Raw genomic sequence first — 13,593 nt, 5'->3', positions numbered from 1 at the left:
ACGGGGCCTATTCCAGTTGTGACTGGGTTCATCCTGGATCCATCTGAGGGCCACAACCATTCACAGACCTTATGCAGCCATTCATTCACATATCATAGCATTCATCCTTTCATCCATATATCGTAGGTAAATACACACATCATATACAGGCATACAATCATTCCTCTTTTAGACACAACCACTCATTCACATATCATTGGATTCACCCTCTCATTCTTATGTCATATAGAACTACAACCATTCACCCTCTCACTCAAACATCATGTAGAGACATATAACCATAGAGCCATACATACACTTGTATGGACATACAACCATTCATTCACTCATTCACAAATCATAGCATTCACCCTCTAATTCAAATGCTATACAGAGACATACGGCCATTCATTCTCTCTCTCACATGTCATATCGACGTACATTCACCCTCTCATGCATATATCATAGCTCATTGACTCATTCAAATGTCATCCGATTAACCGTCTCATCCACACATCTGGACAATGTGTCTTCATGAACCTCCTGAATGTGTTTGGACTGTGTGTGGAAACCGGAGAACCCTGAGGAACGTCACGCAGACACAAGAACATGGGAGTCTCCACACAGGATACCCTGGGTGAGTGGGCGGGGCTAACCGTGACCTTCACGTGTGTGTTGCGTCTTACTCTGGCTGAAGCGCGGTGGGTTGTCATTGACGTCGGTGAGGCTGATGTTGACCACTGTGGTTCCCGTCAGGCCGCCGCGCTGCCCCGCCATGTCCTTGGCCTCGATCACCACCTGGTAGTGCTCGCGCTGTTCGCGATCCATGTCCCCGGGGCCCAGGGCTGTCCGAATCACGCCTGGAAGCACAAGGAGACACACTCAGGTCCTCCTCCTCCAGCAACCTCCCGGGTTTATCACATCATAATGCTTTTCGGGGAGGCGTCGAATGTGCCGCCCGCACCCTGCTGCCATGGCAACAGGTAGCAAAAAATAAACAATTTAGCTGCCACAAGGAGTGTCGGTGGTAACAACCTCCTGTTTTTGCAACATTTTCTTTTTTAATTTCATTTAAATTTATAAGTTTACATCTACATTTATCAAGATAACCTTGCAAATGTTCTGTTTTTTTCTTCTAATTTGAACATTTTTTTATTTCTTAAACTGGCAATATTGTTAAATATTTTATATATTATTTTTATCCTTTTTTTGTCCAAATACGTTTTGTGACTGTTTTCAAACCACTTAAAATGCTAATTATTAGCATTGAAAATGTTTTTTTTTTTTTTTTTTTTTTTTACTTTTTACTTTTGAAATATCTGAAATATTTATGGATGTATATTTTTCCTTCAGATATTCTAGTCATTTTTGGTCATTCTTATGCATTATTTTCCCTCAAATTACTTCAAATTTTCTTCACAACTTAAAAACTATTTAATATTCTTTTACCAATCTTTCTTTGTCAAAACTTTCTCAAAATGTGAATATTCAGTTCATTTATTCATCAAATAATGTTCATAAAATTAAAAATTCACTTTCAGAAAATAATTATACATTTATTGATAGTCTATTTATGTATTTTTATTATTATTATTGTTGTGATGTGATTCCTTCGCAGTTTATTTATCGTCCAAATTTCTGGTGATTTTGATAAAACTATGACTTAATTTGTCAATTATAATATTTTATCTGATGATAAATCAATCAATCAGCAGATGAATAAGTCATGAAAAAAAGTCTAGAGTTTTGGAGAAGTCTTTTTTTGTAAGGGACATGACCTGGAGCTCCACCACCTCGGGGGGGGCTGAGGCTCACCTGTGTTGGGGTCCACAGAGAAGTAGGGGTGACCCTGGCTTATGCTGTAGACCAACTTGGCGCTGCTTCCATACATGCTGTCATCCGCATCCGTGGCCGTCACCTGGATCACAGAGGTACCTGGAGAGATGGTCAGGGTTAGGAGGAGGAGATGGGGAAGGAGGTGGAGGTGGGAGCATGGTGGAGGTGGGGATGGTAATTGAGATGAAATTGAGATAGAGGTGACGATGGAGGCGGGGGTGGAGGTGGAGAAGTAGGGGTCAGTGGAGTGACCAGGAGATGGTGGTGGAGATGGAGGAGGTGGAGGTGGAGAGGGTAAAGGTAAGGGTTGAGATGAAGGTAGAGGTGGAGGTAGAGTTTGGGATGATGGTGGGAGTATGGTGGAGATGGAGGTGGGGGTGGAGGTTAAGATGGAGGCAGAAATGGGGTTGGAGTTGGAGATGGAGGTGGATATGGAAGTTGAGATAAAGGTGGAAGGGGCGGAGGAGATGGTGGTGGAGATTGAGGTGGGGGTGGAGATGGAGATGTACAGCAGGTGTTGCCTCCTCACCGATGTCAGAGCGTTCGGGCACGCTGGCCACATACAGCTCCTTGCTAAAGGTGGGCTCGTTGTCGTTGATGTCGTGGAGTTTGACGGTGAACTCAGTCTCGGGCTCCAGCTTCTGGCCTGTGCGCTTGTCCACCACGGTGGCCTTCAGGATATAGAAGGCCTTCTCCTCGCGGTCCAGGCGCCGCGTGGCATGAAGGTCGCCGTTGCTCTCGTCCAGGACGAAGATGGTGCCGGCACCCTCACCCGACAGCACGTACTTCACCAGGCCATTGCCGTGGTCGAGGTCCGACTGAAGCTGCGGGGTGACAGAAGACCGCGTCAGTCCTTCCAAAATGCAGCATTCATCCGTTCACTCGCTTCTCCTGCACCCAGGGCCTCAGTCAATCACAGTGTACACCCGGGTCGGGAGGCAGGGCTTAACCCTGTAAACTGTTAATCATCCGACCGTTTGCACCTACGGAGGCTGCAAGGATCTGAGCTTTTGGACTGAAGAACCTGGAGAGTCATGAAAATGCAGCACTCACTACTGCAGAAGTTGACCAGCTGTTGGTGTGCGTATGTGGGTGGGGCGGGGGGTCAAAGTGAATACAGAGCCTGACCTGTGTCCATAGTGAACTAGGACATAACAAGGTCCAAACCATCTGGCAGAATCAAAAGGGGAGGCGGAAAAATGAACGCTGCTTTTCCATCTGTTTGCCCGAAACTGGCGAACACAGCTCGGCGAGGTCATGGCGGCAGAGCCAGAGGAGAGGAGGAGGAGGAAGATGGTGACAGGTTTATATAACACCCGGGCAGAAAGCGAGCGAAGGCACAGACAAAAGACGGAGATGTGATAAACAAGGAGCTTCTGAAGAAGGAAGAAGAAAGATGCTGTGAAGAAGAGGAGCAGCGGAGCCTGGAGGAGGCGCATCTCTGGGATCTTCTTCCTCCCACCTCTCTCCTTTGTATCTCTCCATCTGAGGTGGCTCACTCCTTTTCTCTCCTTTTTTTGTGCCGTTCATCCCTTCATCCTCGCTCTCGCCCCGCAGGCCAGGTGTTAAGGTGAAGCCTTTGATGGTGTCCGTGTGTGTGTGTGTGTGTGTGTGTGTGTGTGTGTGTGTGTGTGTGCGCGTGTGTGTGTGTTCATGAAAGCCATCCCACAGTCCAGTTGTCCTGCTGTGTGCAGAAACTACATCAATGAGTATCCAGTACTACCGATTTGCAGTACTCACCAGAACTTTCAAATACTTGTACTATATACTATATACTACAATACTAGTCTCCTGGTTCCTCCTGAAGACCCTGGACCCTCCTGGTCCCTCTCTGCGACAACATGGCAGATGGGTAGCCAATGTGCTTGCGGTGCCCTTTCTAACCACGCCCAACATCCTGTCTGTTACAGAAGGGTCCGTCCGCCTTGGCGGGTTGGAGATGGGCGTTCAGTGGGAGGAGCGGAGCTTCTCAAACAGTTACACTGATGATGAGGGTCATGGCGCATGGCTGTTACTATAACAATGCGTCAGCCATTACATCACAACATCCAGGCTGTTACCATAACAACGCCGCAGTAGTTTTGATCGCAACATCCCAGCTGTTACCGTCAGAACACCTGGATGTTACCATACAAACACCTGGATGTTACCATCACAACATCTTGCTGTTACCATGACAACACCACAGCTGTTTCCATCAAAACATCCCAGATGTTACCATCTCATCACCTGACTGTCATCATCAAAACATCTTGACTATTATCATAACAGCACCTGGATGTTACCACAACACCTGGATGTTTTTATAACAATGCTAAGGGTGTTATCATCACAACACCTGGCTGTTACCATAACAACACTGCAGATGTTCCCATCCCAACACTCAGCTGACATCACCTCAACATCCCTGCCTATTCCCCAGGTCATGAGAGGTGTTGCAGGTGCTGCTGGAGCTACAGCTCCCTAAGAAGCAGGTCGTTGTTGCTGCTTTGAGGGTTTGAATCTGCTAAGCCTGTGGCGACGGCAAGTCCCGTTCCTGTTCCCCACCAAGGCAGAACGTCAGCCGTTCTCCACTTCCACTGAGCAGCACATTCCACTTCCTACCCGCCGGGACTCAACCCGAGCTAGCTTCTAATGAGTGTTAACGGGGGGGAGGGGGATAGATTTATATATATATATTTATATATTTTTTCTTACAAAACACCACCTCTGAAGAGGAGCCAACTCTGAATCACATGACCCCTCTGAGGACCAGATGCTCCAGACCCTCGGACCTGGACCCCCCAAGACCAGGATAGGCTAAGGATCACAGGGGACCTTTAAGTCCATGCAGAGCAGACTCGGGTGGAGGAGCGCCTCTGAGGACACAAATGATGAGAAGGTCTCAGTGCCGCCTTACATTGGTGGAGAGGAGGGGGGAAACACAAACACCCATATCTCAACTTGACACATCAGCTGCGAGTGCTGGTGTTAGCATTAGAAGCTCGTAGGAAGGACTGGGAGGACAGTGACATTAGCCTGTGATTAGCTGGAGAACAAGGTTCTACTCGGTGTCAGAACTTCCATGTGGGTCGGAGAATCCAGGCCAGCGAGGGGAGAACATAGAGGACACACATGGCGATCGTGGAGAGAACCCCAGATGTGGGGAACATAATGATGCAAGGAAGCATCAGGAGAATCCAGGCAGGGGAGTCATGGACAGCTCACATCTTCAAATGGTGAAACAGCCTGAAGAGGCTGATGTGAAAGATCGTCTGCGTCCTATTGGCCGATTTCGAAGGCGACGGTACCTCCCCGCCAGCTGGGCAGCCACCCGTCTGTTCTACTTCCTGTTGAGTTGATAGGGTTCCTCAGTAGAACATCCTCCTTCACATCCTGCCCTCTCATCTTCCTCCTCCAGTCTGACTCAGGACACCCTCTCCTTCCTCCTGCTCGCCTCCTCAGACCTACAGTCACTCTTTCTTCTCCACATCCTCTCCTCCACCTACACCTCTAACTCCACCGCTCCTCCTCCATCCCTTCACCTCCACTTTCCTCCTCTTCCTTGCTGCTCCCTTTGATCCTTCCTCCGCAGCCCATGTTCAAGTCTGATTTGATCTGTCAGTCAACTCTTCAATGCTTCCACCTCACATGGAGGAGGAGGAGGAAGAGGAGGAGGAGAAGGAGGAGGAGAGAGAGAGGAAGAGGAGACAGAACAGAAGGAGGAGAAAGAGAGGAGGAGAAGGAGGAGGGGAGGATGAAAAGAATGAAGAGAAGGAGGATGAGAGGGGAGGACTCGCTGTCCCTGCCTTCGTGCCATTTTCCACCATGATTGATTGGCTGAATCTGCCATGATTGATTGGTGGAGTTAATCTGACAATCAATCAATCCAAAGGATCCGGAGGAAGAGGAGAAGGACCCACCGTCTCTCCTTCTTCATTGCCGTTTTCTGCCATGATTGATACCAGAGATGAGCTCTTAATTACAATAATTACTATTACTATTAGTATTGTTATTGTTGTTGTTGCTTTTCCAGTAATAGCAACAAATGTGTGAACTGCTGAATAAACACATAATCAAAATAACGTTGATTAACAGCTTCATCATCCGGGGTCATACAGCCAATCACCTGCCTCCATCTAACCTACCATCCTCACACATCCCATTACTGTTGTAACACAAGAACCACCAGAGGGAGCTGCACACCTGAACCCACCAAAGCGTAACCTTTACAACCAATATGCAATCTATATACCACGCATATATATATATATAATCCAAATAACACCTATATATATATATATACAACCCTATACAATCTCTGTATATAACCTACATACAACCTAAATGCAATCCATATATTGTCTGTGATCAACATATATATTATCAATATATATTCAATACATATAACCTACATACAATCTATATAAAACATATCTACACAACCGTATAAAATTTATATATAACCTACATACAACCTTTACATTATTGATATACAACCTATATATACAACCTCCATACAATCTATATACATATATTAACCTATTCACAATATATATCACCTATAGACAACCTAAATAGAACCATATACAATCTATGTATGTAACCTAAATACAACCTAAACATTATCTATATACAAGCACTATATAAAACCTACATACAACCTATGGATATAACTTACATTCAGTCTGTATATCATATGTATATATAAAACCTATATACAACCAATCTACGATCTATATACATATAACCTCCATACAACTTATATACAAATAACCTTAAACATACATGCGCAATGTAGAGTGTGCATATAACATTCTGACAGAGGACCCTGTATTGAACACACTGATTACATAAAACATGGGCATCGTGGTATTGTGTGTAATCATGGCAACGTGCAATGTGTCGCCAATGTCGCCTGTGTGACTGACATTCGTGCGTTGCTCGCCTCCATCCCTCTACACTATGGCGCTGTCCACGGTGACGGAGTTGGGGGACGGACACGTTACCATGGCAATGTAGAAACGCCACACCTGCGCCGGGAAAATGGCCGACTTCTTTCCGCAGGTTAAAATTCACAGGGATGCAAAATATCCACACAGCGCTGCCTGCTGGTGCTAGTGCGGCTAATACCATACTACGGGGTTCTACTGGGCATGCTCTGTCCAGAAAGCGGAACAGGAAGTACCTCACCTGGGAGTAAAAACAACCACAGAAAGAGCTAATAGCTACTGATAGCTAGCTGCTAGCTGCTAGCTACTCTGATCGTAAAATACTGCCTGCAGAACTCTGCACTGTGTATTTGAATGTGTAAACTATCAAGCCGAATATCTTGTTGCCGTATGTACAGAGCCAATAATCTGTCGAAGGTTTTGTATCTGACCCCGCCTCCTCCCCTGCACCCCCTGTGGCGAGCGAGCGAACGTTCTCCGTAACCACCTCGGCCACTGCCGAGCCGCGTTTGTCCCCCCCCTGCTGTCAGTCAGCGGGGCTTCACACGGAGCGCCGTGACGGCTCCGGGCGTCTGGCGGGGGATCAGACGGCGCCGTGCTGCTGCTGCACGCCACCCTGCTGCCGCTGCCGTTAGGTCCGGCGGCCAGAAGCTCCTCGTCACGTTTCACACTTTTTTTTTTTAATTCAACAAATTGGTGCAAAAATATCCGACAGTTCTTTGGTTTCCTCTCACGAACCAGAGACAGACGGGGCTTTGTGAGAGGAGGTGTGGATGACAAGAGTGAATGGTTGTATGTCTCTGTTTGAATGAGAAGGTGAATGGCTATATGTCAACATGTGACATGAATGAGTGCATTGTTTGTATCACAGGTTGATGACAGATGTCTATATAACTATATAAAATAGTGGATGAAATGAAAATCAAACAATATGAACCCCAGCCCCATGATTCATCCACTCATTTCCGGACAAATCAAAGTTCTAGTTTTATCAACTTCATCCCAACAAAAGTGACATTCAACCAGCACCTTTTACTTTTGGATGCTAATAAAAATAAAATGTGCAGCTCTTTTTGTGAGGAGTTTAGCGGCCTGTCCGCCTGACAACAAGTCCAACCTCCTCCTTCGCGTCTGCTCAAATATTCATGGAGCTGAATATTCTGCCGGGTGTTAAAGGATCACAAAGTTTTGTCTCTCGCGCACACACGCACACAGGCGCACACACACACACACACACACACACACACACACGGATAAAAGTACAGAGAAAGCGAGTGTTTGGAAGCAAACCAGCAGCAGGAGACGTCGGCCTCGGCCCGAACTCAGGGCCAGAGAACCCATGAGAAGGAGGGGGTTCAGTTCTGAGGAGCATCAGCGCCCAGAAATATACATATGTCAGTGTGTGTGTGTGTGTGTGTGTGTGTGTGTGTGTGTGTGTGTGTGTGTACGTATGTAAGTGTATGTGCTGAGAGGAAGCTCAACGCTTTCCGAGCACCGTAGCAAGGGGTCAGAGGTCGGGGTGAAGTTATTAAATCAAAGCTAACGAAAAAGGGTTAAGTTAAGTTAAGTTAGAGATAAGAAAGTTTAAGTTTGAATCAAAATAAATATAGTTAAGTTTTGTTCAAGTCAAGTTCAGAGAATATGAAGATTAGAGAAGTTAACTTCATTGGTTGGTAAAGTCGAGTTAAATTAAGTAAGGTTACCTGATCTTAGGTTGGGATACTATAAGATTTAGCTACATTATGTTAAGAAAAGTCAAGTTAAATTAAGGTAAGAGGAGTTAGTAAAGTTAAGCTGTGTTGGTAAGCTAACGAAAGAAGGATAAGATATCTTAGTAAGTTGCATTGAGGTAAAAAAAACATTGGGTGACTAAAGATAAGCTAAGTTCATAAAGTTAAGTTGCATTTAGTTGTATTAAGGTAAGGTTAGGTAAGATAAGTTAACCTAAGCTAATAAAGTTAAGTTGCATTTAGTTGCATTAAGGTGAGGTTAGATAAGTTAAGCTAAGTTAATAAAGTTAGGTTGCATTGAGATGCACTAAGGTAAGATAAGCTAAAGCTATAAGCTAAAGCTATAGGTTAAAAAAAGTTAAGATGTATTTAGTCGCATTAAGGCAAAGTAAGACAAGCTAAAGTCATCCAAGATAAGTTGATTCAAGATAAACTAAGTTAGGGGTGGGCAATTATTTAGGCTGGCGGGCAACATTTCTTATGAAAGTAAAAGTAAAGTAAATTGAACAAAATGAAAATTGCAGTTTCGCATTTTATTTCAACTTTAAAATCATTCTTAATCACATAAATGGGCAGCCATTATTTTGTATGTAATCATTCTTAAAAAATTAAACAAAAGGAAAATATAAGGACTTTCTAAATTCAATACTGATTGAAATTACTTAATAAAATTTTAAAGAAAATTGTTTGGTGGGCCAGATAAAAAAGGAGGCCGGATGTGGCCCGGGAGCTGTAAAATGCCCAAATCTGAGCTAACTTAATGTTAAGTGAGCTAAGTAAGGGGAGATCAGTGAGTAAAGCGAGGTTACACTGTTTTCCATTGAGGCCAATGACCAGTGTCTTGTCAGTATGAGCATCAGGGATAAGAGTCTTACCTTTCCGATGTACTGGTAGTCACTGCCGGTGTACTCCTCCTGCAGGAAAAACTGATTCCACATCCAGCCTCTCCTGACTCTCCTCAGCAGCCTACCACCGCCGCTGCTCGCCACGGCTGCCGCCGCCCGCCGGCCTCCCAACGACGCGGCGTCGAGATGAGGCGCAACGAAGAAGAGCCAGGCGGCGCTCAGCAGAACAGCCCTCATCTTCTTCTCTTCTTATCTTCTCAGCGTGGGGAGGGAGGAGGTCCTCTGGTTCATAGTCCTCCGGGGATCCAGCGGGAAAACGACTGAGCTGCGGGAGGAGAGAGAACGGAGGTCAGAAGGACCAGAGACCAAACATCTGCAGGTGCCATCAAGGTAAGGCCCTCTAGTCCATGGCTGATGAACACGAGAACCATCATGTCGCACACTGAGCGCGCTCAGAACTGACTCCCTCATTGGTCCGACTTTCTCTTCCTGACCTGGAGAGGAAGATTAGCATGGATTGATGTAGAAGATCACCTGAGCGTCTTGGTCCACCGATGGAGCCTCCAGTGTGTGTCTGTGTGTCCCTTGTGTGTATCGGTGTGTGTATTTGTTGGAGTGTGTGTGTGTGGCGTTGTCCTCTTTGCCAGTCAAATGCTGCCACCCCCTGATGCCCCCGGGTTTTTATACCCCGCCCCCGGCTCCGCCCCCCTGCTGTGATGTCCAATTTTATCAAAGCTTGAGCCACAGCAAAGCTTCAAAGACATATTAAAAACACATACATACTTCAAAAGAGGGACATTAAAGACACACACACACGCAAAAACACACACACACACACACACACACACACACACACACACACACGCACACATCAGTGCCTCCACCTTTGGCTAAACAACAGAACACAACATAGCGCTAACCGCCCCTGTTAGCAGGCTCTGAGCATTTCCATGGCGACAGAGGTCCCGGTGCTGTTCATCAGGGTGTAGTACCCGGACCATCTTCCAGGGGGCGATATACGGCGACATGATATCACGGCCTCCAGATGGTCCCGCTGGAGGAGCCAGGAGACCTCCTCACTGAGAGGGGGATTCAAACTCACCACAGGGGTGTTCTCCTGGACCATGGGGCTCTCCATGTTCTCCTGTCTGGGTTCTCTTCAGGTTCTCCAATCTGTATTGTTGCCATGTTCTAAAACATGGGTTCTCTGTTCTCCTGTCTGGAATCTCTTCAGGTTGTCTTCTCTGGGATATCTTCATGTTATCCTGCCTGGGTTCTCTCAAGGTTCTCCTGCATGGGTTCTCTGGGTTCTCCTACCTGGTTTCTCTTTAGGATCTTCAGCCTGTATTGTCACCATGTTCAACTGCTTGGGTTCTGCATGCTCTACTGTCTTGATTCTCCATATTCCCCTGCCTGAGTTCTCTCCATGTTCTCCTGTCTGGGTTCTCCAGGTTCTCTGTTTTCCTCCCACATTCCACAGTCAGGTCCACTGAAGGCTCTAAATTATCCAGAGATGGGAATGAAAGGGGGAAAAGTTGAAGGTCTCCATTTGATTGACAGCCAAGCCATACAGGTTAAGCCCCGCCCCCTGGCCCGGGGTCAGCTGTGATTGGCTCCAGATGACGGACGGATGAATAACACTCTCCAAGAGGATTTAATGATGTCCTGGTTTGACAAGCTTGGTGAACTATTTCCAGCGGCGTGTGTGTGTGAGCAGAACTCCAGCACCTGCAGCGTTTATTGATTCTTATAAAAAAAGGTGATATGTAAACACCTGGCGGCGGCAGTATTGGCGGTTCACAGCCCTGCCGTGAATCACCAGCTCCTGGAGCTTCTGCTCCACCGCTGTTCTTTAACCTCCACAGCGACGAGAAGAAGAAGAGAAGAAGAGGAGAAGAAGAGGGACAGCGAGGATGAAGAAGAACAAGCATGTAAAATAACGGCGCTGTGCTCGGAGGTGTCATGCATGGCGGCGGGAAGCAGCTGCCGCCTCGCCGGAGGAGCAGGATGGAGGGATGAGGAGCGATGAAGAACTTCCTCCTCCTCTGATTGATATCTTTAGAAAAAAAAAACTCCCAAAGTTTGTCTTTTCCGTGCCCGGAATCGATAAATCCGGAAGGATCCAGGAGGGATGCTGACACAGCAGTTACCACGCCGACGGGGAAGATGTGCTTTTATCTTCCCACACACGCACACACAGACAGAGGCATGCGTGCAAGCACACACACACACACACACACACACACACGCGCACACATATTAGTCATTTGGTCCTGTGCTTTCGCTAATCAGACAAAGTCATTCAAGAAGCCGCTAATTAGAGCGTTTGTTAAGGTCCGGACCTGTGATTGAATAGCTGATTTAAAAAAAAATGAAGTTCCGCTTGCCACCACTAGGGCGGCAGTGGCAACACTCACTGACATTTAGTGCTTGCAATGTTGGGTCCGCTGCCGTCACCGCCGTCACGAGTTATGATTCAGTCCAGTTCCTGCCCCACCCTCGCCGTGTTATGAAAGGTCTTAATTGCAGCAGGTGAAGGAGGTGGGAGGCTGATTGATTCTGGCAGGACGCCGCTCTGGGTTTCAATCAAGGCTCGCCGCTACACAGCGTTCCAACCTATTTCGGCAGAAGTGGGGATTTGGGGGTCGGGGGGGGTCCACCTGCCCCGCGGCTGTCAGCAAATATGTTCCGGACCTGCTGCAGCCGGCAACGTTTTGCCCGACAGACGTGATGTTTTTTGACCTAAAACGCGATTAACCAGAATTTCATCTCCTTGACAACGACCACCAACCCAACCAAGAATTAGACCCCTCTGTCCCCCCACAATACACACACACACACACACACACACACTTGCACAAACAGAAACAGACAGGTTCCCGCTCTCAAACACTACAAATGCCGATTTTTTTCTGGTTGGCCTTGAACACGCCTCACACATTCAGGAAACACCTCAGCCTCACTGACCTGAACTTCTTGTTTCTTGGTGTTTGGTTCTGGGTTCTAGGGTTCTCCACCACCACCTTCCTCCCCGGTCAGCGGCGTCTCCAACCAGCGACGATAAAATGTCTCCAGGTATTTGACAGATTCTGCAGGGAGAAACAAACAGTCAGATAGTTTGTTTTCACAGAGCAGGGCGCCATCGATCAATGGATTGATTTCAATTAAATACAGCTAACTTGTATAAATTTACAGGTAATAAAAGGTAAATTTGGAAAAACCTTGTCATGTGATCATGTGACATTGAGTTGTGTTTCACAACTACTCAATATTGATGACTGATCACTTCAATATCAACCTTGATCGATCTTGAATTCCTTGTTTCCAGAAAACAGATTTTCCATTAAAAAGTTTGACCTAAACCTGAGTGAAGATTATCATAATAAGAATAATAATTCTTATGGATTTTTTTGGGTGAATTCCTTCTATAAATTTTCATCTTAATCATTGTACTTAATGTTATTATAAATAAATTTCCCAGGTATTGTCCTGCATGGCAATATGCTATATTAGTTTTATCATTATTGGAAGTATGAGTATTATTATGATATTCATTATAATAATTATTATTATCATTATCATGATCATCAAATTGTATTGTTATTATTGACATTATTATAATTATCATTGAAATTATAATCATGATTTTTATAATTATTTTATGATTTTTATTGTGGTGAACCTACTGATTTATATTTTAAATAAATGAATTCATCCATACAGTTCTTAATACAGTTTCATTAAATCCATCTTTTATTCTGAAAATGAAAAAACAATAATAAACATATAACAAAGGTCTCTGAGGTTTGGGGGTCCATATATCGCCAATCCTACTGATCAGGTTGATACTTGATCACCCTGACCAGCTAATTGCGTGATTATCAGAGGGGGGTATCAATGGAGGGCCTGATCGTTGTTTAAACCCATCAGCAGATGATTGCCGCCACCATCTGCTCCGGGTGGGGCTTAGCTCCGCAAACGCAGCCGCCGCATTAAACACAGCGGGGCGACGGACGGAAGGGTGGACGGATTACGGGAGGAGAGCAAAACAAGCAGGAAGAGCGCAAACACACAGGAAGCACTAATTCAAAAAAAAAATCTCCTTTTTCTGGAAAGTTCTTTTATGATGGTTTAAATGGGCTCGGATGTCACAGATGTAAACGTCAGGTGTCAATCACAGGGTCAGCTGTCAATCATACAGAGACCTTTAACTATTCATCTTTTGATCCACACCTACGGACCATCCAGAGTCTTCAGTGACCCTGCTGACTG

The 13,593-nt window shown here is 45.8% G+C and overlaps 1 protein-coding gene across 2 annotated transcripts in view; it reads right to left on the bottom strand.

Moving 5' to 3' along the window:
* Positions 1–13,593, bottom strand: part of LOC147230194 (cadherin-6-like) — a 40,851-nt gene that overhangs the window by 16,118 nt on the left and 11,140 nt on the right. For both annotated transcript variants that reach the window (XM_086153439.1, XM_086153440.1), the window contains 5 exons: positions 12,289–12,410; positions 9,352–9,646; positions 2,345–2,639; positions 1,795–1,914; positions 666–839 (listed from right to left, as the gene is read on the bottom strand). In XM_086153439.1, the coding sequence (XP_086009565.1) occupies positions 666–839; positions 1,795–1,914; positions 2,345–2,639; positions 9,352–9,558 (796 nt within the window). In that variant the 5' untranslated portion in view covers positions 9,559–9,646; positions 12,289–12,410. The remainder of the gene's footprint in view (positions 1–665; positions 840–1,794; positions 1,915–2,344; positions 2,640–9,351; positions 9,647–12,288; positions 12,411–13,593) is intronic.

This window comes from Fistularia commersonii, chromosome 10 (genome assembly GCF_037954325.1).
Source record: "Fistularia commersonii isolate RoL2024-O1a breed Wild chromosome 10, RoL_Fcom_v1.0, whole genome shotgun sequence".
Taxonomy (NCBI): Eukaryota; Metazoa; Chordata; class Actinopteri; order Syngnathiformes; family Fistulariidae; genus Fistularia; species Fistularia commersonii.
Note: the sequence above shows the minus strand (reverse complement) of the source record. Positions and strands in the feature narration are given on the sequence as shown.